The sequence below is a fragment of the Ambystoma mexicanum genome, chromosome 3p (genome assembly GCF_040938575.1).
Source record: "Ambystoma mexicanum isolate Mex_15411 chromosome 3p, UKY_AmexF1_1, whole genome shotgun sequence".
Classification (NCBI taxonomy): Eukaryota; Metazoa; Chordata; class Amphibia; order Caudata; family Ambystomatidae; genus Ambystoma; species Ambystoma mexicanum.
Genome location: NC_090925.1, coordinates 423,058,646 through 423,081,410, shown reverse-complemented (window position 1 = coordinate 423,081,410; position 22,765 = coordinate 423,058,646). Strand labels below are relative to the sequence as shown.

Below are 22,765 nucleotides of genomic sequence, written 5' to 3'. Positions count from 1 at the left end.
GGTCACATTGAGATCGCACAAGTGCAAGGGAAGGGGGATGGAGAAAAGTGCGGGGGGAGAGGGAAGAGCAGTACATAAGATAACCGTAAAAAAGTAAATGAAGAAAAATAAGTAAATAAAGACAATAAAAAGAAGTGCAGCCCGCTGGTGGCAAGTGCAGCCCGCTGGTGGCAAGTGCAGCCCGCTGGTGGCAAGTGCTGGTAGGGGCTGTAGGGATACAGAAACAGTCCCTGAGTGCAAGGGTTGCCAGTGGGGCAGTGCAGGTGTGCAACTGGTGGGCAGGGGCCCTGGGCCCGAGATCAGAGGGCAGCCAGGTAAACCAGTGCAGTTTCAGTTAGGAGATCAGCAGGGTAGCAGATGAGAGAACGCAGAAGCAAAGAGGAAGGTCTTGAGATGCTTCCGGAACCGGAGATGGATTTCCTCAAGACCTTACATTCTGGCTCCTTGGAAAAACTCTCCACAAGACCAGACTAAACCTACACCTTCCTTTCTCCAGGGATGTCACCTGAAGCACACCTATCTTATTGTTGTGTGCTATATCCCTGAAGGCAGCCCGCGAGTGGATTACGGTCAGTATAATGCACATTTCCTTCTTGCTTGTCCCATTGCCCCTCCTTTGCTTTTGACAGCACTTGCTCTTTTGAAGGGGACTGCTGGCCCATTAACACATTACAAAACTCCAATAAAATAACAAACAAACCTGACGATTGAGACCTCCACCACAATGTACAGACAATGTTTGGAGCGAACTATATGTTACCCAGTGCTTGCAAGAACTCCCTCCAATGCCACAGACACACACAGTTCAATTTCTACGAGTAGATGGGGTCTGATGGGAACTTGGCCGCTTTTTTGGAACCATCAGACAAGAACACCAAAAGATAACACACACTGACTTCATACGCTACTCCAGGGGCTCAGCAATCACACAAGACGATATTAGCACCACAACGTTGTATGAATGGTAGGAGTGTGCTTTACAAATCACATGTACCATTTCATAACAAAAATAGCTGCTGCAGCCTCAAATGACCTGCTACTGTTGGGTATAGCTACCAAATATAGCTAGTGTTAGCCCTCTCTCCCTTCCTCCCTCTCTCCCTCCCTCCTCTACTCCCCACCGACCCCTGCTGACCTACCGGTCTGTTTCGCCGACTGGTTGCTTGGCTACCCTCAGATTCTCACTTGCTACCGGGCTCCTCCATTTTAAGTCTCCTCTGCACTGCCTTAGGGGCCACCACGCACTTAGGGGCTGTAACTGTAACCCTACAGTCCCCTGCCTCCTTGAACTTACCCAGGGCTGTGCTGCCCTGGCTGCACTTAATCAGAGCATTGTTGCCTGATTGCACTTCCCCCTTCCCTCTCCCTGGCACTTCTCCTTCCCTTCCCTCTGCACTTTGTGTTGTCACACTGGCACGACCCGAATGACAAGGCCTAGTAAGATTATTTGTCTTCCCTCTCTTGTCTTGTCGTACCTAGAAACACTTGGATACAGGCGCGTTATATATGAAATAGTATCATCATAGCTTACCCCACCTGGCTACCTCGATCACCTACTTCTTTGCTCCAGGGGCCTACTCAATCATCTGCACACATGCACTCAATCGCCAATGCCTTATCCCTGCTCCTTTTATCCACTTGGCCTTCTTCACTGGAACTCGACGCCAGCCCTTTACTATATGAAAAAATATCACCACTAACCCTACACCCAAATCTACCCTTACGTTCGGCCTCCCCTCCATGGAAGGGATCATTGCCCTAACCCAGGACATAGTCCCTTCCTCTGGATCCTCTCCACCTCCCAATTACACCTATTTTATACACAGCTATGGGAGTTATGAAATGAATGTCCAGTGTCTTATTGTGGGTCAGTGGTGTCCCTTTGCATGCGTTATGTCCATCGGGCTCATCTAGCGTTGCCTCTTTCATGCTACTACTCCTCTGTGGACATACACTTGGCTACGGGAATGCTCTGAACTCTGCTCTGGGCTATTGCACAGCCGAATAAATACATAAACTGAAAAATAAATAAAAAAAGGTACAGAGGACGTTACCCCCACACCCCGTAGATAAGATTCCTCTTAATTTACTTCCGTTCAGAGCTCAGAGAAGAAGCATCAACAGAACTCAGTAATTAATAACACACATCACTCACATACCCACAGGAATAAAATAACCAAATATGCACTCAACAGAAAACAATGTTGAGGCCATAGAGGGCTACATGTCTAAATACAATATACTTTACGTTAATGCATCTTCCCTCAAAACAGCACAAGCTTTAGAATGCAGGCTGGCTCCCAGAACAAATGTGTGGGGGTGTTTGACCGGCCGGAGAGACTCCAGTGATGTGGTAAATTGGCAACTTTATTACGGTGAGCCAGTCCTACTCGACCAAAAAGCAACCACAGAGTGCACAGACCACATCCTTGGGCATCCTGAGCCCCATTTACATATGTATTTATTGCTCGCTTGTAGGTGCTTATACAGCAAGAACATTCTGTTTTAAAGCGGCCACAGGGCAAAGGGAGAGAACATGGGATTGAAGTGCATTAAAATACACAAAAACACAGTGGAGGGAATTCCTGAACTTGTATTTTGATTTTCCCATTTTAAATTCAGGACCGCAAGTCCCAGAATTCAAATTAGAAAACAAGACTGGATCTCTTACTCGTGCATAGAATGGGTAATCTTGAGATATCTGTACCTCTGCGGACGGGGGCAGGACCGGTCTTACACCAGATTGCACCCCAGGCGGGAAGCATTGTTGGCGCCCCCCTACCCCCGACCCCTAAAAATGACAACCAAAAAATGAGGGTTTGGGGGGAGCTTCACCCATTGTGAAATCAAATGCTGGTGGTAGACTGGTGGCGGTGGGGGAGTGGCGGGGATATGGGGCATCAAAAAACAGAACGGATGGTATTCAGAGGAAGGAAAGTGAGGGTACAAAGTATGGAAGAAGCAATTCAAGGTTGAAAGAAGTCTGGAGGTGATGGGTGGGTAGAGCACAGATATAGTGTTGGGGGATCGGACATAGATGCCAAAACAGACATTGCTTCCTTTCACTAATCTTTCCACCGCCACCACCACCATTGCCTCTCCTAAGTGTGACTTGACAATGGCTCACAGATGAACAGGGCGTTTAATGCATACAATGAGGCAAAATGCGATAGTAATGAAAAAAGTTTCTGATGTATATAAAACCGACGCAAGCTGAAAGCACACATTTAGGTCTTTTTAGCTTGTGAAATGACAAAAACTGCCCCCACCTCTTCACCATGCTTGGCCCTTTGAAGCGACTTTCAGTAAGTAGCACATTTTAAGAAGCGAAATAAATAAATATCACACCCAGGGCCAGGGGTCGCCTGGGAACCAAAAGTGGCCCTGGAATAACGTGCAGTGAGGGATATCGCCTGTCCTTCCTCTGGCAACTAAGGTTGCGAGAGATAAACATCAGACACACACAGGTCCAGAAGCTGCTTTGTAGCTGCAAGTAACACATTATATTGGCGTTGCAGGGCAAAAGGACAGTTTTTAAATCACCTAAATGTGAGAAGATTTTAACCCCAACCATTTGGTGCTGGCTTATTTGCATCCCTCCACAAATGATAGAAAAGTATGCTAAACTCACAAGTTCCTTCACCACATCTGAGCCAAAATTCCAAAACAAAGAAAACATTAAAAAGTAATAGAAAAATGAGTGGCGAGACTTCACATCTTATTGAAAAAGGCTTCGACACCTGACTTCAGAGCGCACACCTACCCGCCCCCCCGTCACCACCACTACAGCCAGCAGCAGCCAAAGGAGCTTCCAAGAAAAAGGGCACAGCAGCCCTCACTCAGTAAAGTTCTGTGTGAAGTGTGGGGTTGGGGGCCGTTACCAGCAAATAAGCCCCACCCGCCAAAGTTCCACCAAAAGAACTACATGAAGGTCAGGTGATGTGGGATTGTGGATTCTGACTCATCACATACCTGTGCACACGGCTATGCAATGTACGTCAGGACAGCACCTGTAATCGCACAGCCAAGAAGCCAGGCTGGAGCCATCAAATCACTGTAGGCTCACCAGCCTCGTGCTCACATTTCCCAGAAAGCTATGCGCTTCAAAGATGATTGGGCAACAGTCAGATTTTAAACACAAAACTGTACTGGTTGAAATACATTTATGTTCTAAGAATTTGTAAGCATGAGCAAATAAAACTATTTAACAGTGATTTAGTCAAATGAAAATCCACTCTAGAAGAACAAAGGCCACACTAAAGTAAGACGGCACCACCTCAAAAAACCAAAGGCTTTAGTGGGTGCTAATAAAAAAATCCCCTTTGGCTCCAGTCTGTGAGTACCTCAGCCCAAAACCTATATGCGGGCCCCTAATTGTAGAGAGAAAAACAGTTAAGGAGAGTACTGCCCGGGGGGCCTCCAAGGCAGAGGCAAGTGACCCTTTAAGTTATCTGAGAGCAAAGCTCATCTTTCGAAAAGCGGCCTCTTTTTATAGCCTGTATCCCATGGGGGAAGCTGGTTACCCAAACATACCGGGTCCGGCAAAAGTCTCTCCATGTGTTGTCTTCCAGAGGCTAATCGTGTGTTCCCAGCAATCATGTGCAGATGTATAGGGCGCCCTTGGGTGCAGGGCCAGAGAATGGAAATCAGGCCAGCAATGTATTGGATCGGGCTATTGGGGGACCATGGCAGCTGGCCTTTTATCATCCAATACCTTTTCTACTGGACGGCTTGAGGTAATGAATCCCTTGAAGAGGAGACCAACCTTTTTTGGTGCAGCACACTTTCTTAAATTCTTGCAAAGGGTCAGAGTGGGACATGCAAGAAAGTTTAGGGACTCTTTACTACAACTGGTGCAAATAGGAACGCTTGTGTTTTTGTTTCCAGGCCACAAACCATAGTGCCACCGCATACGTCTAAGCATGGAGGGTACAGAGTGCAGCCACACTTAACAGGAGCCTTGTGTTTTGGCTAAGAACCCATTTCGTGCAGGGAATCATTTCTGATTTTTTTTTTTATTTCGGATGCTGATTTCTGTGGGTCACTGATATGAAAATGGGTTGGCCGTGTTAAAATACGGCCTGGGAAAAAGATGCAGCGACTGGGGAATGGTCAAATAATTTCAAGTTGACGGCTATATCATCAGGTAAAGCCCACGAGTTTACAGGCCAAGGAAAGATTAATGGCTGGGGACTTTCATTTAGGTAGTCAACATACTGAGTTTTCATTTTGTAAAACACGTCCCATGAACATGTTTCCCCCAATAACAAAAGCAAAGAAAATATGGCAACTGTGGAAAAGGAAAGCTCATTCTCGAATGAAGCCCCTTTTGTGCGGCTGGGTCAAGGATGTATCTGAAAACAAATGACGTGAGGTGCACTGAGCCTCAGAACAGCAGAGCTATACCCTCCCCCCGTTCACACCTGCATATCAAGGCACCTGATTGGGTGACTCGCATATAGAGAAGAGTGGCATTTGGATAGCCCAGGCTCGTAATCACGGGAAGGCCAGCAGTGCCCACAGCCAAGACACTTACTGTAACCTGCTGCGCACGGTTGCACCCACCCCTCTTTTCTCGCAAAAAGAGGGTTCTTTTCACTGCAACGCCGCGAGCCCCAATCAATCCTTCGGCATTCCTGTCTCTAGCAGTGCACTGTGTGCGCGCATAAACTGGAGGAGGGCACGTGCGCCAGTGGGCCTGGCTGGCGCCAATGGCGCCAGCGCCCCCCGAGTTTGAGGGGGTCAATAAAGCAACACAAGTTGCTAATTTGCCTGCCAATTGCTGCCCTGCCTGAGGGCCGAGGCTGCTGCTGCAGTGTGGTAGCAAGCCGAACTTAACATTTAATGATGAATATGCCTGGCTGGCCTCAGTGGTCTGGCTGTGGCTGGTGCGTGCTGGCCCTGGCTTTGCAAGCTTTGCAAATTGCAGGAGGAGCACCGGCTCGAGACACAGGCGAGCGCCCCCCAGAGGCTGATGGACGTCAGGCAGCCACCTGTGCTACCTGACTCAAAGACCGGCCCTGGACGGGGGCACTCAGTGGGCACATGCATGGACTTGTTCAGCTGGGCAATGCCCCTTTCTCTTCTGGTATGCAGTCAGCGTGGGATGCGCGGATATTGCTGCAGAGTCACTGAATCTGAACACATAATGGCACGTGACAGGTAGTAGTCCTGCACAGTTGCCAGTGACATCAGTGGGACAGAGAGGCAACCACGAGAAAGGACAACCATGGGGCAGCGACTCGCCAGTCAGCACCGCCGCACAGCCAAGGCTAGGGAAAAGGTAACTGGCGTGGTGGAGGTAGTGCGACGGCCTATAGCAGACGATCTTACTGCAGTGGTTTACTGAAAAGAGCATCCGTCCTTTAACGATTGTGTCTGCATTTGTCCATCAATTTGCTCAGGCAACAAAACACATTTACTCTATTTTCTATAGATATATGGTTAAAATGCATCGCCATCAATAGAATCAGGGGAAATGGTAATCTCCCCTCTAATGTCTCCACACATCAGCTCTGGTCATGCAAGCAATCCGACTCTGATGAACCATAACAGCCCAGGGAGGTGGTCGCCCCATGTGAATGGATCCATCAAGATGAGGGTCAACAGTTAAAGTAACCGCCCCCACTCAATGCCATACTCAAAAATCTGAATCAGATGTAAAAAATAGTTTAAATGTGAGCATAAATAGACCCCACTTTTAGGAGTATGTCAAATGATGTGGTCAAGTGCGTGGAACGTTGCTTCGCCCACACCCTTTTGAAAGTGGCTCGCTGAACAGGGAGGACACCTGTGCTGCACGGGTTTCTCTTCCGAAGGAGTCTCTTTAGTGTGTACTAAAAGTAAGCAGGCATCACTTGAGATCACTTGTAATGGCGGCCGACTGGTTGCTGACCTCGAGGCTACCTACGCCTGGGTCCAGTGCCTAACACAGCATCATCATGTGTGGAGGGATTAGAACCCATGGAGAAGATCCTGCACCGTGGTTGCGCCCATGCTCTTCCCTACAGATGCGATGCATCCATTAAAATTAGGACGATGAGGTTTCACCCAAGTTTCTGAGTTTACCTTTCCGAATGAATATTGAAGACTGCACAGAACTCTAGGAACTTATTTCTTTGGTATCAAACACACAAATCCTATGTTGTAATATTCAGACACCTTAAACTTGGGAATACATTTTAAGAAAACGAGCAAAAGGCCAATCATAATCAAATATATACAGTGTATTATCCAAGAAAGCAATTCAAATACAGTATACCGGCACACATTTTAGAGAAATATATTAAGCAGAGGGAAGCAAGGAATGCGTATGGGGTTGCAGGGCTGCTTGTCACTTTGCTTGATATTGGACACAACACTGCTAAGCAATCAGGGATATTCATCAAGTACAGAAATCCCTGCATTGTGGAAGTGGTAAATGAAAGGACCACATGGAAAGACCTACAATACAAAGGTCAGGACAATCTCCACCCTCAAGTCTTACTACCCAAACACCACCCTAGCATGGCACGGTCTGCCCACGAGGAGGAAGAGCCTGCATACCTGCGACATTCGAAACTCGCAGGGCTTCCTGGTTCTTTGGTGCCTTGGATCGATTTTGGTTTCTTTGTTTGCCCCCAGTTGAGCGTATACTACGCAGGTGGATCTCTGTTGCTTTGAAGAAGGCCACCATGAAGGGCTGCTTATTCTGCGGCCCATGTCTTCCAATCAAACCTGCCATCTTGGGATTGATGCTTTCTCCTGCACAAATGAGAATATAAACCGAGACATTGACAAGGGATCTCTTTCAGACAAGTAAGAGTTTGAGTAATTGCCATCCATTGAACAAACAAATACAATCCTGATTAATGAAAAAATAAAGAGTTACAGTTTTAATCGACTTTTTACACGAAAAAGAAAAACAGGTTTACAATATAAGAAAAAATGAAAAAACATGAAATCACAAAAATGTATAAACATACTGTGGCGACAAGGAATGAAGAGACTGACAACGTGGTACAATAGTGGGTGCTATAGACTTTTAATAAATGAAAACCAAACCTATCTATCCCTAACTTTAAGGGGTTTCCCTTACTAATTTAAAGAAACTCAGGGCGTCCGAGTCAGAACAAAAAGGCACCGTCCCACTCAAATAAGCTGCTACTCTATACTACAACAAAATACCATAAAGTCCAGTTACAGTTCTTAATCCCAGGAGGACTCCCTTCTCCTGGATGTAGAGCGCCCAAAGCACCTTTCAGTTTCTTCAAAACAAAAGTTCCACTAAAGTTTCAAAGTTCTCAGTTACCGAACAAAAGTAACCAGTCACATGAAGTTCTCAGGGGGATAAGAGAATGACTCTTCTCGAAGCTGGTTCGCCAGAGGCTCCTCTGAATCGAGTGCTGGCCGAGTATGTTTGAATGCTGCAAGTGGAGTGAATAAACCCCTCTGGGTGTATAGATTGACTCTGTACTTTATTGCTTGATCGTATGGATGTTTCCATTTCAACTTGTTCATTACTGAATTGTGAATTGTAGTCTTGATCCCTACATTTGTGGAGGTGTGGCGATACTCTAGCGGACTGTGACGCTTTGTTGAAGTATTGATTTCTCATTTGGAGGGAAACCAGCAAATTTGTCATTCTGTGATGTGCTTTGAAGTTTCACCATTTAAAGGCTTGGAGTTTGTTTTCCTTTTACCCTCTTGGGTGCCTGAATCTACCCTTTCAACACGGTGTGGAAGAGATTAGTGGATGCTTTTAAATTTATCCCCTGAAGAATGTTCGCCTGAACTGGGCAGTTAAGAACAGAAACATGTTGGGATGCTTGTTGTTTTAGTGACACATTGAGATTTTTTTGTGTGTTATGTGATATCTTTTGTGTCGTATAAATAAGTTATTTGATGTTTTACATTTGTTTTATATTTGTTTTTTAATGTTTAGTACACTGTGTTAGGTGAGGGTATTGTTTTTTGTTTAAATTCAGTTTAAATTATTTGAATAATAAACTTGTTATACATTTGTGTAAATCAGTTATAGGAGACGGTCCATTTTTTCAGGACTAGTGATGCTGGAAAACCTTATAGAGTTTTTGTGTGAGGGGGTTGGAGGCAAGTAAACGCGTATCATCTTGCTCTTTATTGTATTACATATATCTATATCCCCGTTGGTGGAGTAGGATGTTTTCATGTTAATAGGGATTCTTTATACCTATTTAAACATATTATCGCCAGTGTCTCTCACAGTTCTCAATAAGGTTGGTAGCTCCCTTACGGGGGTTATTCACAATCCTTAGATTTTGTATAGTTCTTGGTGTGCCGCCACTAGGACGATGAAGCTGTTCCCGGACCCCCCGCCCCTTGACTCTCTAGCACCACACTTGGGGAACTGGCCTGGGAACTCCATCACAAAATAGTTTTACAGCTTCCTCTCTTTCTTTATAGTTTACAGTCTCAGAGGGTTCTTTTTTTCCTAGTTTTCCTGACATATTACACTCGAAGGAAAAGGACAATGTTAACGACTCTCTTCCCATCTCTGAGGAAGGTAAAATTAAGGTAATGAGTTCAAAAGACGGTACTCTTGGCAGACTCTGGCGTTGACCATTCAGCAATGACAATTGATTGAGGTTTGCCTCGATGGACCAGCCCTAGATGATTCAGTGCAGCTCTCCTTTGGCACAGGTTTTCCCAGCCACTAGATGTTTGGGTAGAGAAAGAGTGCATTAACTATCCCCATGCCTCCAACCCTTTTAGGCCCCTTTTAATGTACTTTCCAGGGTCGATAGGATTACCTCCTTATATGGTGATTCAGATTTGTGTACTGAAACCATATGTTCTCAACCGCTGACAAAGAGGTTCCCAGTTCATATTATTTACCCTTGTTACTAAAAGTGTTATATAATGTCTCAGTTTCTTAAACAGCTCATCCACTCCCTCCCAGACTTTAGTTAGTTCCCGTTACCTGTATCGGGGTCAGGATGCTTCACTGGGTCAGTAGTATTTCGAATGATGGTCCCCATCTTGTCTGTGTTTGCTTCTTGTTCCCTGCACAGCTGGCTGTCGGGAAGTGAGCCAGGGACTCTACCTTCCTTCCCTGTAGAGAACGTCTAGCTACCACCTCTCTGGATACTGCTCAGATTGATGTAGGTAGCTGGGCGAATGGATAGGGTTAGCGGTTTCGGGACAGTTGTTGGACCACATGGTTCACCCACTACAGGTCACGCTACCACAACTCAATCTCGGTCCTTCTGTAGGGACAACTTGTATGACGCTTTCTCCGTGGCTTACAAACAATGTACTTAGGGTCAACCAGGGTGTTCTGCCACTCGATCCTCTTGTTCGTCTGGCCTCTCACCTGCCACCAGATTTCAGTTGTGTAGCGTTTTGCATTCTACCTCCACACGGGACGTGATTCTCTTCTTCGTTTCTGCTTCCTCCCAGGCCAACACCCTGTTAGCCTGTGAGACGTCCTTGTGCATTCCCTTGAACCCCACACTCCACATCTCTTTCTCAAGCTTCTCGGGCCTGCCTTCCGGTGGTCTCCCAGCTTCGATTTCTCTCTGGGTCCCGACGTCTCTTTCTACCTCGACTGCTCGCTCTGGTTTTCACTCTAGTATTTTCTCTGGTATCCTTTCCAGTACCTTTCCGCTTTAGTTGGTTTCTGACGCCCTGATCTAGTAGGGGCTGCCCTGACGGCACATTCATTCCTTTGATCACAGCTGTTCTGGAATGGTAACCGTTCGCTTGTACCATTCTCGGGAGCATCTTCGTCCGAGTACCTAAACCGTCAGCTTAGTTCGTTGTTTCACAGTAACACATGGTTTTAGACCTGGGTTTCAACTCAAAGTTCAGGTCCTACCATCAACCTACCGTTTTGGGGATCAATGGGACTGCGCCTCCCAATAACGTCCTCATCCCCAAGAGAGGAGTCCCTCCCCATGAGATCCTCGCACATGTTAACACACCTAGGAGGACTATTGGTTAGTCTCACCTCCCTAGTCTCATGGTAAGGGATTCTCCGCTGGGGAGAAGTGACGCCATCTGATGGACCATCACAATACATATAATCAACTTTCAAATACAGTAATTCATTATACGTTCCTTTTATCCCAATTACATAAAGAACCTAAATAGCCATTAGTACCCGGCACGCACGGCTGAACAGGAACACTGTGTGGTGATTGGCTCATTTGCCAGCCATACCACACGGTATTCCCATCCACGCCGTGCGTGCCGGCTACTCTGTTCCCGGCGAGGGGCGTGGCAGCCCCTCAGCCAATGAGGAGGCTCGAAACAGGGCAATCCCCGCTCCGAGCCTCCCCATGGCTGGAGGCTTCCTTCGTCCCCTGCCGGGGACGCAGGTAAGATTTTTTTTCCCAGCCTTTCCTCCCTTCTCCCTCCCCACCCCACTTACCTTCTATCCCACGGTCTCCGGCGGGGGACGATGGAAACTTCCAGCCGTGTGGAGACTCAGAGTGAGGCCATCCCCGCTCTAAGCCTCCACATGGCTGGAGGCTTCCATCGTCCCCCCCGCTGGAGACCGCGGTACGTTTTATTTATTTATTTTATTGTTTTCTCTTCCTCCCCATCCCCTCCCTTCCGCCCTCCCAACCCCACTTGCCTTCTTTTTTCTTCTGATCTCGGAACCGAACGCTCTGGGAATACTTCTGTTCCTAGAGTGTCCGCTCCAGATGGCCGCCATGGAAAGGGAAAACGGACTGCGTGTTCCCTTTCCATGGCGGCGGCCATTTATTTTGCCGTTTTTTTTCTTTCTGTTCCGAAACGTGTTTCGGAACAGAAAAAAAAGCAATTAGTACCCCGGTCTGACGGGCCGGGGTACTAATGGCATTAAGCCACTCGGTGGCGGGCCAATAACGCCCCGAGGTTGGCCCACCACCTCATGGCTTATTGCCACATTAATTACTGTTTAATTTCATCCAGTAATCAATTATTAAAAAGCTTTTTGTTCATTGCATGAACTGACCCATCCCAATAAACCTCAATTTCTTATTCTGCAATTGCTAATATGCTTTCTACTCTTAACCATAAATTAACCAATGCCAAAGAAAGTGAGGTCTGAGTTTTTGGACATGTCCTGCAGAATTCATTTGAATGAATGACTTCCAAATTATAAACAAATCGACTCAACTCATGTAGATGGGAACGCGAGGAACAGCACGTTAAATTATGTTGTATGGTTTCTTCAGACACTAAGCTTTTGCATAATCTGCAAGTTCGAATCGTTTTACGAGGTTGCAGTCATGGGCCTAAACTGGACAATTTCAATAATAAGTTCATGCTCAACATCATGAAAATCCTGCAGTACTTAAGAGATGGAAATTTCAACAGGTAATTTTCTGGCTTCATTGCATTTATCACAAAAGCTGGATCATATATTAACTTTTTTTGTTTGTTTGCATATAATCGTAATTTGCATCCTAACCGATCAGCCTTGCACTTTCATTTTCTAATCAAAATCGTAGAATTTTCAGAGAATCTGGCTGCCAATCAATTTTCCTAATAAAGGATAGATTAATTGTCGCAAAACTATCTTTACTATTCTGCAAATCCTCTCTAAAGATATACCCTATGTGTTCAAGCAATGGACAAGCTGGATTGTACAGACCTTTGATAAATAGACTGCCCCTATGTATTGTAAACAGTGTATCCAATGAGGTTCTACCAAGTTCTAACTGTATGCATCCATCTGGAATACACATACCAAATATAGATCTCCACAACCTGCACTCTTCGAATTTTAGGCCATTTGGTATAAGAGCATCTCCAAAGCGAGAAACAAAGGATCTATATAGGAGCAATAAGTCCTTCATACTAGAAGGAACGGTCTCGGAAATCAAATGTCTAACAGCTCCCATCAATAAGAGGGGCCCTTGCAGTTTTACTACTTATTAAGGAATTTATATTTTTGGAACTGCTGAACATGAGTCCTGGCTATTTAAATTGGTTCACTCTTTGCAATGCTCGATAGCCCAGACACTGCTATCAAATCCTTCCTCCTGCCCCCACCAAGATACATGATTTTGGTCATATGTGTATTTATTTCTAGATTGTTATCCAAACAGTATTCTTCAATAGCAATAAGTGCTCTTTTGAATCCTATACTAGCTTGATAAAAAAAATAATGTCTGAATAAGCCATCCACATACATGGCGGGGAATCAATTTGGGGGATGACTAATTTTGGCAAGGGCTTCTAGCAAATCAGCTAAATACATTAAAAAGCAGGGGTGCCAAAAGACACCCTGCTTTAAACCACAAGTGGTATTTATTTTGGAAGAAAGAGTATCCAAGCTGTCCAATCTTAGTCTTACTGATGTGTTGGTGTAGGATTCTTGTATCAGAAGAAGCCCACGATCAAAATATCCCATTAATTTTTGTCCATAATAAATTCTAATTAACTCTGTCTAAGGTTACCTTCCCATACTCCGCGACCAACCACATCTTTTTGAAACAACCATGCTAACCCTGTAATAGAGTCCCTAACCGTGAATATTAATCTTGTTGATCCAGGAAGAACAACATTTAGAAAACTGATCTTCAATATCCCGAGCCCAGAGTGGGAACAAGGATACCTAGCCCAAGTTGCTCATCCGATCCAGAAATATCATTCTTCTCAGTCCCCTGCAAGAAAAACTCAGGGACATACCCATCTGATGACTAATCCAACAGTCTGCACCATGTTGTGCTCACATTCAATAATCAACAATTATTGATGGCTAAGTGACCAACTTTCAGTCAGCTAAAAAGCATGGTCGGCCTGAGGGTGGACTGGCCACCTTAGTCCGTTCCTGCATTGCGTTATCAATCATAGTAAGCTTTCAGCCTAGGTGCGGTATGTAGGCTACTCACATTAGATCCCAAGTGGACTGCCTATACGATATTCTAACAATTAATGTTTACTGGCACCTAGGGATAGGGAACATCAATATCTTTACAGGCTATATATGGGATACATTACTCACCGTAATCGTATTTCTGATGCTTGTATCTGCTTAGATTCACATGCTGTGCATAGGCCGACATCTAGTGGAAGCTGCGGAGTATTACAGTTTGTTTTTCGAAAGTCGAAAATGGGGCGTCGACACAGGCGTGCCAGTAATACTATCCCTAGTGTGACGTCCACTGTACCCAAGATCCCTCACGCGTGTAGGATCCTCAGATTGTATTTTTTGTGACATGAGGAAGCATGAGGAGTAGCGTGAGTACAGATAATCCAAGCAGATAGACAGAAAGGTAAGACTACAAGCAATCATGCGCCTTCTCTAGGAGGGGAGGAAGGGTGGGTCGCATGTGAATCTAAGCAGATACAAGCATCAGAAATACGATTACGGTGAGTAATGTATCCCTTCTGAGGCTTGTGGAATCTGCTTAGATCACATGCTGTGCATAGATTAGCGAGCAGTACCAGAAGAAGGAGGTGGGATGTGAGAAGGGTCATGAGCAAACAGGTGTCTTAGAACCGCTTGTCCCACTTGTGTATCTGTCTTGGAATGAGTGTCAATGCAGTAATGCTGAGTAAAAGTGTGAATAGAGCTCCAAGTAGCCGCTTTGCAAATGGTGTCGAGGGGAACATTTGCAATGAAAGCCAGAGTGGCACCAATGCCTCTAGTAGAGTGGGCCCTTGGCGTAAAAGGCAGAGTCTTTTCAGAAAGAGAGTAACACAGCTGTATACAGTTGATAATCCACTTCGAGATAGCGCCCTTAGAGACGCGATCCCCCTCTCTACCTGTAGCTACGGAGACAAACAGTTGATCTGTTTTCCTTAGCGGTCTGGTTTTATTTACATAGTATAGGACCGCCCTACGCACATCTAGGGTGTGTAGTTTCACCTCAGCCGAGCTTTGCGGGTTTTGGAAGAAAGCCGGAAGCTCGATGGACTGGTTTACATGGAACTTGGATATGAATTTAGGTGAGAACCTAGGGTGTGTGCGTAAAACCAGTTTGTCCTTGTGGATAGTAAAGAAAGGATCCTGCACTGACAGAGCCTGAATTTCACTGACCCTTCTTATGGAGGAAATGGCTACTAAGAAGGCCGTTTTATAAGTCAGGTGTTTGAGACTACTTTTATGCATGGGTTCGAATGGGGGTCCCATGAGCTTAGCTAGCACCACGTTGAGGTCCCATCCTGGCGGTGGGTTCGAAATAGGAGGGTGAAGTCTCTTTACTCCTTCCATGAAGGCTTTAACCACTGGTACTTTCCACCACGAGACCTTGTTATGGGATGTGGTGTAAGCCGAGAGGGCTGCCAGGTGTACTTTCAGCGAGTTAAAAACCAACCCTGCATCCAGCAGGTGGAGCATGTATGTTACAACGTTGGAAGGAGTGCAATCAACCGGGTTGATTTGTTTATTCTGGCACCAGATAACGAATCTTTTCCACTTATCAAAGTAACAGTGCCTTGTATTTGGTTTCCTGGACTCCTTTAGAATGTCCATACACCTCTGTGGTAATTTGAGATGTCCAAACTCTATGACTTCAGGAGCCATGCTGCTAGGTTCATAGAGTTGGGTTTCTGATGCACTGTTTGACCCTGTTGCTGGGACAGTAGGTTGTACCAGGCTGGGAGTCTGATGGGTTCGCACACCGCCATCCTGCGTAGGTGTGGAAACCATGGTTGTCTCGCCCACATGGGAGCAACTAGGATGAGCGTCATCGATTCCTTGTTCATCTTGTACACCACCTTCCTGATGAGAGGAGTTGGTGGAAAAGCGTACGCAAACATCCCTGACCAGTTCATCCACAGGGCATTCCCTTGGGAGTCTGGCTGGGGGAACCTGGATGCAAATCCTGGGCATTGTTTGTTTTCGCTTGTGGCGAATAGGTCTATAGTGGGGAAACCCCACTGAGAGAAGAGATCTTCTACTACGTCTCTGTGAAGGACCCATTCGTGTTCTTCTGGGAGGGAGTCTCTGCTTAGAGTATCCGCTAGGGAATTGAGCTCCCCTGGAACATGTTGCGATGACAGGAAGATGTTCCGTCTGAGTGCCCATATCCATATTTTCTGGGCAAGCTTGGACAGATTTGGCGAACGAGTCCCCCCTTGCTTGTTCAGATAGAACATGGCTGTCGTGCTGTCCGTCCTGACCTGCACCGACAAGTTCAGTAGATGGGGCTCGAACGCCTTTAGCGCTCGGAATACTGCCAGAAGCTCTAGCAGATTGATGTGGTTCTTGGCTACTGAGTGAGACCAGAGACCCTGAGCTGTGTGGTGGAGATGGTGAGCTCCCCACCCAGTCAGGCATGCATCTGTAGTCACCACGGCTTGTACTTCGGGATCGTAAAAGGGTTTCCCCTTTGCGAGATTTTCTCTTGTCCACCAGTGTAGGCTCTGTACGAGTGTTGGCGAAATGACCACTAGATCGTCCCAATGACCACTTGCCTGAGACCACTGTTTCGCCAACCATTCCTGCATGGGACGCATGCGCAGACGCGCGTGGGGGACCAGGTAAATGCATGACGCCATCATGCCCAGTAATCGCATAGCTTTGCGTACTGTTATCTGTTGACCTGACTGATAATACGGAATTTGCAGAAGTATATTCCGAATTCTCTCTTCCGAAGGGAAGGTCAATCCTTTCTGAGTATCTAGGATAGCTCCTAGAAACTGTTTTGAGGTGCTTGGCACCAGACTTGACTTTTTCTCGTTGATGGAGAAGCCTAATTCGTGGAGGAGGTCGATAGACCTCTGAGTGTTTGACCTGCAAATTCCTGGGGTTTACCCCGTTATGAGCCAGTCGTCCAGATAAGGGTACACCGGGATTGCTTCCCTGCGTAGGTGTGCAGCCGCCACCGCCAGTACCTTGGTGAATACCCTTGGTGCTGAAGCTATCCCGAAGGGCAGTACCTTGAATTGGTAGTGGCGGCTGTCCACCTTGAAGCGCAAGTACTTCCTGTGCGCTGGGAGCATGGAAATATGAAAATAAGCATCTTTCATATCCAAGGTTGCCATGTAATCCCCCTTTTTTAGGAGGGGGATTACCTCTTGTAGCGTGGTCATACGGAATTTTTGGGGCTTGACATACTTGTTGGCAGGCCGTAAGTCCAATACTGGGCGCATTGTCAAATCTTTCTTTGGCACAAGGAAGTAAGTTGAATAGATACCCTTGTTTACCTGGTGTCCTGGGACGAGTTCTATCGCGTCCTTTTCTAGCAGAATGGCGATCTCCTCGAGAAGGATCCTTTGATGCTCTAGGGAGTGCACTCTTTGTCGTGGAGGATGGTTCCGGGGACGCTGCAGTAGTTCTATACAATATCCCGCGGATACTGTTGACAGCACCCATCTGTCTGAGGTGATCCCTTCCCAAGCCTGGGTGAAGGTGGAAATGCGTCCCCCTACTGGGGTTGCGTGGCAAGGGACCCTGAACTGAGCGTCACTGTTTTGGTGGAGGCGTGCCACCTCCCTTGTTGGGGCTGCCTCTGCCTCTTCCACGACCTCTCTTGTTACCCCTGCCGTAACTCTGGGTAGACTGCTGGTTGTTATTCCATTGTGTACCCTGTCCCTGGGCATAGTTGCCTCTTTGTGAATTTTGGCCGCGTGGGCGACGAAAATTACTGTTCCCCCTCTGGTTAGGGGGTTTGTTGGTAAGCTGGCCAAGGGATTTGAGAGTCTCATATTCATCTTTGGCATTTTTAAGTGCGTCTTCGACCGCTTTCCCAAACAATAGGTCGGGTTCCACTGGCTTGTCTATTAAAGAAGCCTGGGTTTCTGTCTTGAATCCCGACTGCCGTAACCACGCATGTCTCTTGATAACAGTACCTTCTGCTATCAATCTCCCTGCGTTGTTAGCGGCGTCGAAAGTTGCTTTTAAAATGCAACCAGACACGGCTCTCCCCTCTGCCGAGATCCGAGCCAGCTGGCCCTTTAACGGTACTGGAGCAGAGGCAATGAGCGCCGCGACTTCTTCCCATTGATGGCAATTGTAACTAGCCAACAGGGTGGTGGAATTCGCAATCCTTGCTTGGTAGGCGGACGTTGAGGCTACCTTCCTGCCAAACCCGTAAAGTTTTTTGCTCTCCTTGTCGGGAGGAGCTTCTGATGAAGATAAGGGCGTGCCAGCCCTTTTTCTAGTGTTGGTAACCACTAGGGAATCTGGTTTAAGATGTCCCCTTATATACAGAGGGTCAGACTGGGCTGCCCGGAAAATCTTTTCAATTCTGGGGTTGACAGCTCTGGTGAGGTTCGGATTCACCAGGGAAGGATCTATTCTTCGTTGGATGGATTTGAGGATAGGGATGGTCTGAGCGACCGGTCTTCTCTCTCCTACAAACTCCTCCGCGAAGTCCCTTTCCTCCTGTACACCGTGGGTGTCGATGTGGAAGTGTTCCGCTGCTCGAGCGAGAACCTCGTTAAGGAGGGGCTGGTTATCAACTGGAGAGTCAGTAACTGGGGCTTCGCTTTGTACTGGGGAATCTACTCTGTAAATTTCCTGCTCATCTTCTCCCTCCTCCAGGTCCTCATCCTCTGCATAGTAATCTGTCCCGGTTTGTTCTTCCATAATGTCAAACTCCTGGTCCTCTTCAGGGAAAACTTGTCCCTGGTAACTGGGGAGTGGAGTAGAGTATGGAGTGGAGTAAGGCTGAACCTCGAAGGGTTCAGGTCTTTCGAACCGGGGCTTTTTACTTAGCGGGATAGGATCGGAGGAGCCTGAGGGTGTGGCCCCTTGAGGGTTATATGAAAGAAAGTGTTCTGGGTTCTTATCATAAAAATCAGCCAAGGAAGACATCCTAGACATAACCCTGTCTATGTCTTCACTGGACCATTCCCTGGAACAGGGTATTACTTTAGCAGGTGATGATTTATGGGACTTTTCAAGGGTAGACTTGTGTTTGCTTGTCTGCCTAGGGTGAGAGGATGGCTTTACAGGGGTGGAAGGCTGTGCTTTCCGCTGTTTCCCCCCCTCCCCGTGCGTGGAAAAATGTTTTCCCTGTCCCTTGGAGGCCCCAGAGACTTTCGACGCCTGGCGCCGAGGGTCTGGAGAGGTATCTGTGTGCTTCGGGCGTGGGGCCTCACTGGTGTTAACCGCGGTCTCGGTATCTTGGAGCGCGGCCTGGGGGTGGAAGTCGTCTTCGTCTCCCGACGATCGAACTTCCGTTAATGTGTGTAGCGAGGCACTCTTGGCAAGAGTGGATGATTGCCTTGCGTCGTGAGGCGATCTCGATCGAGAGCGCCCAGAGGACACCGAGTCGGACCGTTCTTTTTGTGCCTCTTTCCGGGAAGTCGACGTCGTCGAGGTCCGGTTGGTCTTAGTGTGTTTAGTGTGTGTTAGGTGTGTAGCGCTTGCGTCGCCGGGGGTCTTCCCCATAGCCGCCCTGCCGGACGACCTTCCGAGGTCGGGGACCTGCGCTCGTCGGCTGTCTTTCGACGCCGTAATGCCCTCGCCGTCCGAAAGTACGGCGTCGCTGCCATCGCTGAAGGCGCCCTCCGCTGCCATGGCCTCCTGCCTGGCGTGGTGGGTGTAAAGAAGACCGGTGGGGGGGTCTGTACTTCTGCTCTCTATATGGTAGAGGGGAGGCACAGAGGACCCCAGCCAAGATTCTCTAATACGGTAGCGATGGACGAGCAATCAAGGCCTAGCTTCTCAGGAGGTGATGCAGGCTGGTTCTTAAGTACAGTGTATCCCCAAGCCCCCACAAAGGAATGTCCACACACTGTATTACTGAAAACACAGTCTTTATATAATTAATATTCAAGGGTTATGTACACTTATCACAATAACGCACTTTGTGCTCAGGAAAATCAGCAATGGTAAATATCTACAATTCTAAAGTGGTACCACTAATATTAGACCTCATTAAAGTGCATTCACAATACTGTAGAAATGGCACACAGATCAATAAGAAGGAAACCAGCAATAGAGAGAGGAGAGATAACAGAGGGTTGAAACAATAGGCAGAATACTGGCCCTTGCTACTGGACACAGTTCTGTGTGGAGATCCCCCCACCTGGGCAACCTGCAAAATAAAGAGATATAACCCCAGCCCAGTCCAGATATTGTTCAATAGTCTATTTTTCTCCTATAATGTTTTTACCCCCCCAATGTACCTGGTGGAGTCGAGTTCCTCGAAAAGGCGTCGACAAGCGTCGAGGGACTCGCTGTTCGGCGACGGGGAATCGACGGCCCTTCTTGAATGCCTTCCTTTTCAGGCGGGAGGCACGGGGCGTCGAACGTCCGTCGACGAACGAGGCCGAACGTTGTCGAAGAGGCGGCAGCTCCGTCCGAGCGGTGCTCGTCGGCGTCGGGGCGTCGGCGTCCTGCAAGGCGGAGGTGTGCGGGGCACCTCGATGACAATAGTTCTGGACCGCAAAGATTGTAGAGACGGGAGCCCAGCAAGGGCGTCGAGTCGTCCGAGTCTTTGGGGTCGTCGGGTGGCGGGAAACCCACCGGCAGGTTTCTCCTCGGCGCGTTGGTCGTCCTCGACTTTCTCCGGCAGGATAAGCGGTCGACGATGCGGTCGAGAGAGTCCTTCGATTGAATGTTCTTAGGCAATGGAGCGGACGGCTCCGATCGTCGGCGGCACGGCGTCAAGTGGTTCCCACGGCTGGGCAACACAACTTCGACGGGCCTCCAGCGGTTACACAGACCTGCGAACCCTGGTCGACGGCAATGGACTTCGACAGCGTCGATGTCCGGGTGCTTCACTTCGATCTCCTCGGCGGTCCCGTCTCGGGTCGGCAGCCTTTCGAGGGTCTGACTTCCAGGGCGCTTCGGCGAAGATTCAGCGGTGCTCGATGGTCCCTCGGAGCACGGGAAGAGGGCGCCTTACCAGGTCCTCTCTCGGGTCAGTCCTCGACGATTTCGACAACCTTCAGTTCCGTCGAAGCAAATGCCACAGCAAGTCTTCTTCTTCCAGCTGGACGTCGAGGATCAGCAAATCCAGTTACTCTTGAGTGGAGACTCAGCTTCTGAATGCTTCTGAACAATTTCCAGTGGTGAGAGGTCCCCAGATATACTATTCTGTCTCTCATCCACACTGCTGGCACACACACAGCAGCCAATCACACAGAAGGGCATTCATGCAGTCAGTCAGCCAATCAGGCACACAGTGCATTCAGGCCACACTCCTCCCTTTCAGACACTCACAACAAGGAATGTGGATTGGGACAAGTACCCAGCCATTCAACACTACACACTGCATTCAGGCCAGTTTCGGGCAGGGCTGTCTCAGTCTTTGTCTCTCATGCCAGAAACCAGACAACCACAACAAGGAGTGTATATTGGTCACACACTCCATTCACCCAGGTCCCACCCACAGGAGGTACCCACAACATACAGTCACTGGGAAGGCTCCAGTCAGTCTAGCTGGGCCTTCACAACAACACCATATATGGAACTTCCACCCAACAGCCAGTCAGGGGGAAGGGACAGAGTCAGGGCATCCCAGGACTTTGGGAAAACAAGACAACAGGCAATAGAAAGCAAGAGGCCACAGGGGCCATCTTGTTTCTATCAGGAATCAACTGATCCCAATGGCAGGGCCTGGGTATCCCAAAATGGAGGACACCCAGAGCACCTGTCCAATTCAGCATGGAGCTGCCACCAGCCCATACCCTGCTCTGTGGGCCACCCACAGGTGCCCAAAAACATACACTAGGGGCACAGGGTTGTACCCCCCCCACCCATGGGTGCCATAAGGGTATCCCAGGGGTCTGTTCACCAAACCAAAAGAGAGAGCTGCACTGCCAGGAGTCCCAAATGGATTCCTGGGCAGAAAACATAACAGAACACACGATAAAAGGCAGAAGAGGACAAGGATTCAGAGGCCCTGTCCCTCTGATACATTTCCTTGGCATGGTCCGTCAGAGCTATTTGCCAATAGCCTGAGGTAAGGTCAAAGGTGCTCACAAATTTGGCAGCACCTATAGTGTCCACGAGCTCATCAGCCCTGGGCAATGGGTGCGCGTCAGTTTTGGTGACGGCATTGACTCCTCGGTAGTCCACACAGAACCTCCAATCCTTGGTACCCGCCGGGGAACTTGCCTTGGGGACAAGGACCACTGGACTGGACCAGGGACTGGTGGAGGGTTCAATAACACCCAGATCCAACATCTTGGCGACCTCAGCCTGGATGTGGTTTTTGACGGTATCTGACATACGATAGCTCCTGCTTTTGACAGGCACACTGTCACCAGTGTCAATTTCGTGCTTACACCACGGTGTAAGGCCCGGTGTCAGTGAAAACAGAGGGGCATACTGCTGGAGCAAAGCCCGGCAGGCCCTCTGCTGCTCTGTTGTCAAATCGGGAGAGAGTTGTACTCCCTCCACTGAGCCATCCTGAGGGTTGCTATGCAGCAAATCAGGAAGGGGCTCACTCTCATCCTCTTCTTGCCCTGAAGCTAGCAAGAGACATGAGACTTCTGCTCGCCTGTGGAAAGGCTTGAGCCTGTTGACATGGAATACCTGGGGGGCTACCCCAGAGGCTCCCATGTCCACCAGATAATTGACTTCGCCCATCTTGGAGATGATCCTGAAGGGTCCAGTCCACTTGTCTGCCAAAGCTCTAGGCTTGGTAGGCTCCATCACAAGGATTTCCTGTCCCGGAGTCCAATCCACTTGCGAAGCTTTCAGGTCATGCCAGTACTTATTCAATTCCTGGCTGGCCTTGAGATTTGCTGTTGCCTGACCCATCATTTGTGTCATCCTCCGCCTGAGGCCTAACACATAGTCCCCCACTTGCTTGGCGGGACCTGGAGGGGTGGCTTCCAAGCCTTCTCGGATCAAGGCGAGGGGCCCCCTCACGGGATGTCCAAAGAGTAACTCAAAGGGGCT

At 48.1% G+C, this 22,765-nt stretch overlaps 1 protein-coding gene across 1 annotated transcript in view; it reads right to left on the bottom strand.

Moving 5' to 3' along the window:
- Nucleotides 1-22,765, bottom strand: part of BMP7 (bone morphogenetic protein 7) — a 557,435-nt gene that overhangs the window by 21,146 nt on the left and 513,524 nt on the right. Inside the window, exon 4 of the mRNA XM_069651102.1 lies at nt 7,546-7,743. Within this exon, the coding sequence (XP_069507203.1) occupies nt 7,546-7,743 (198 nt within the window). The remainder of the gene's footprint in view (nt 1-7,545; nt 7,744-22,765) is intronic.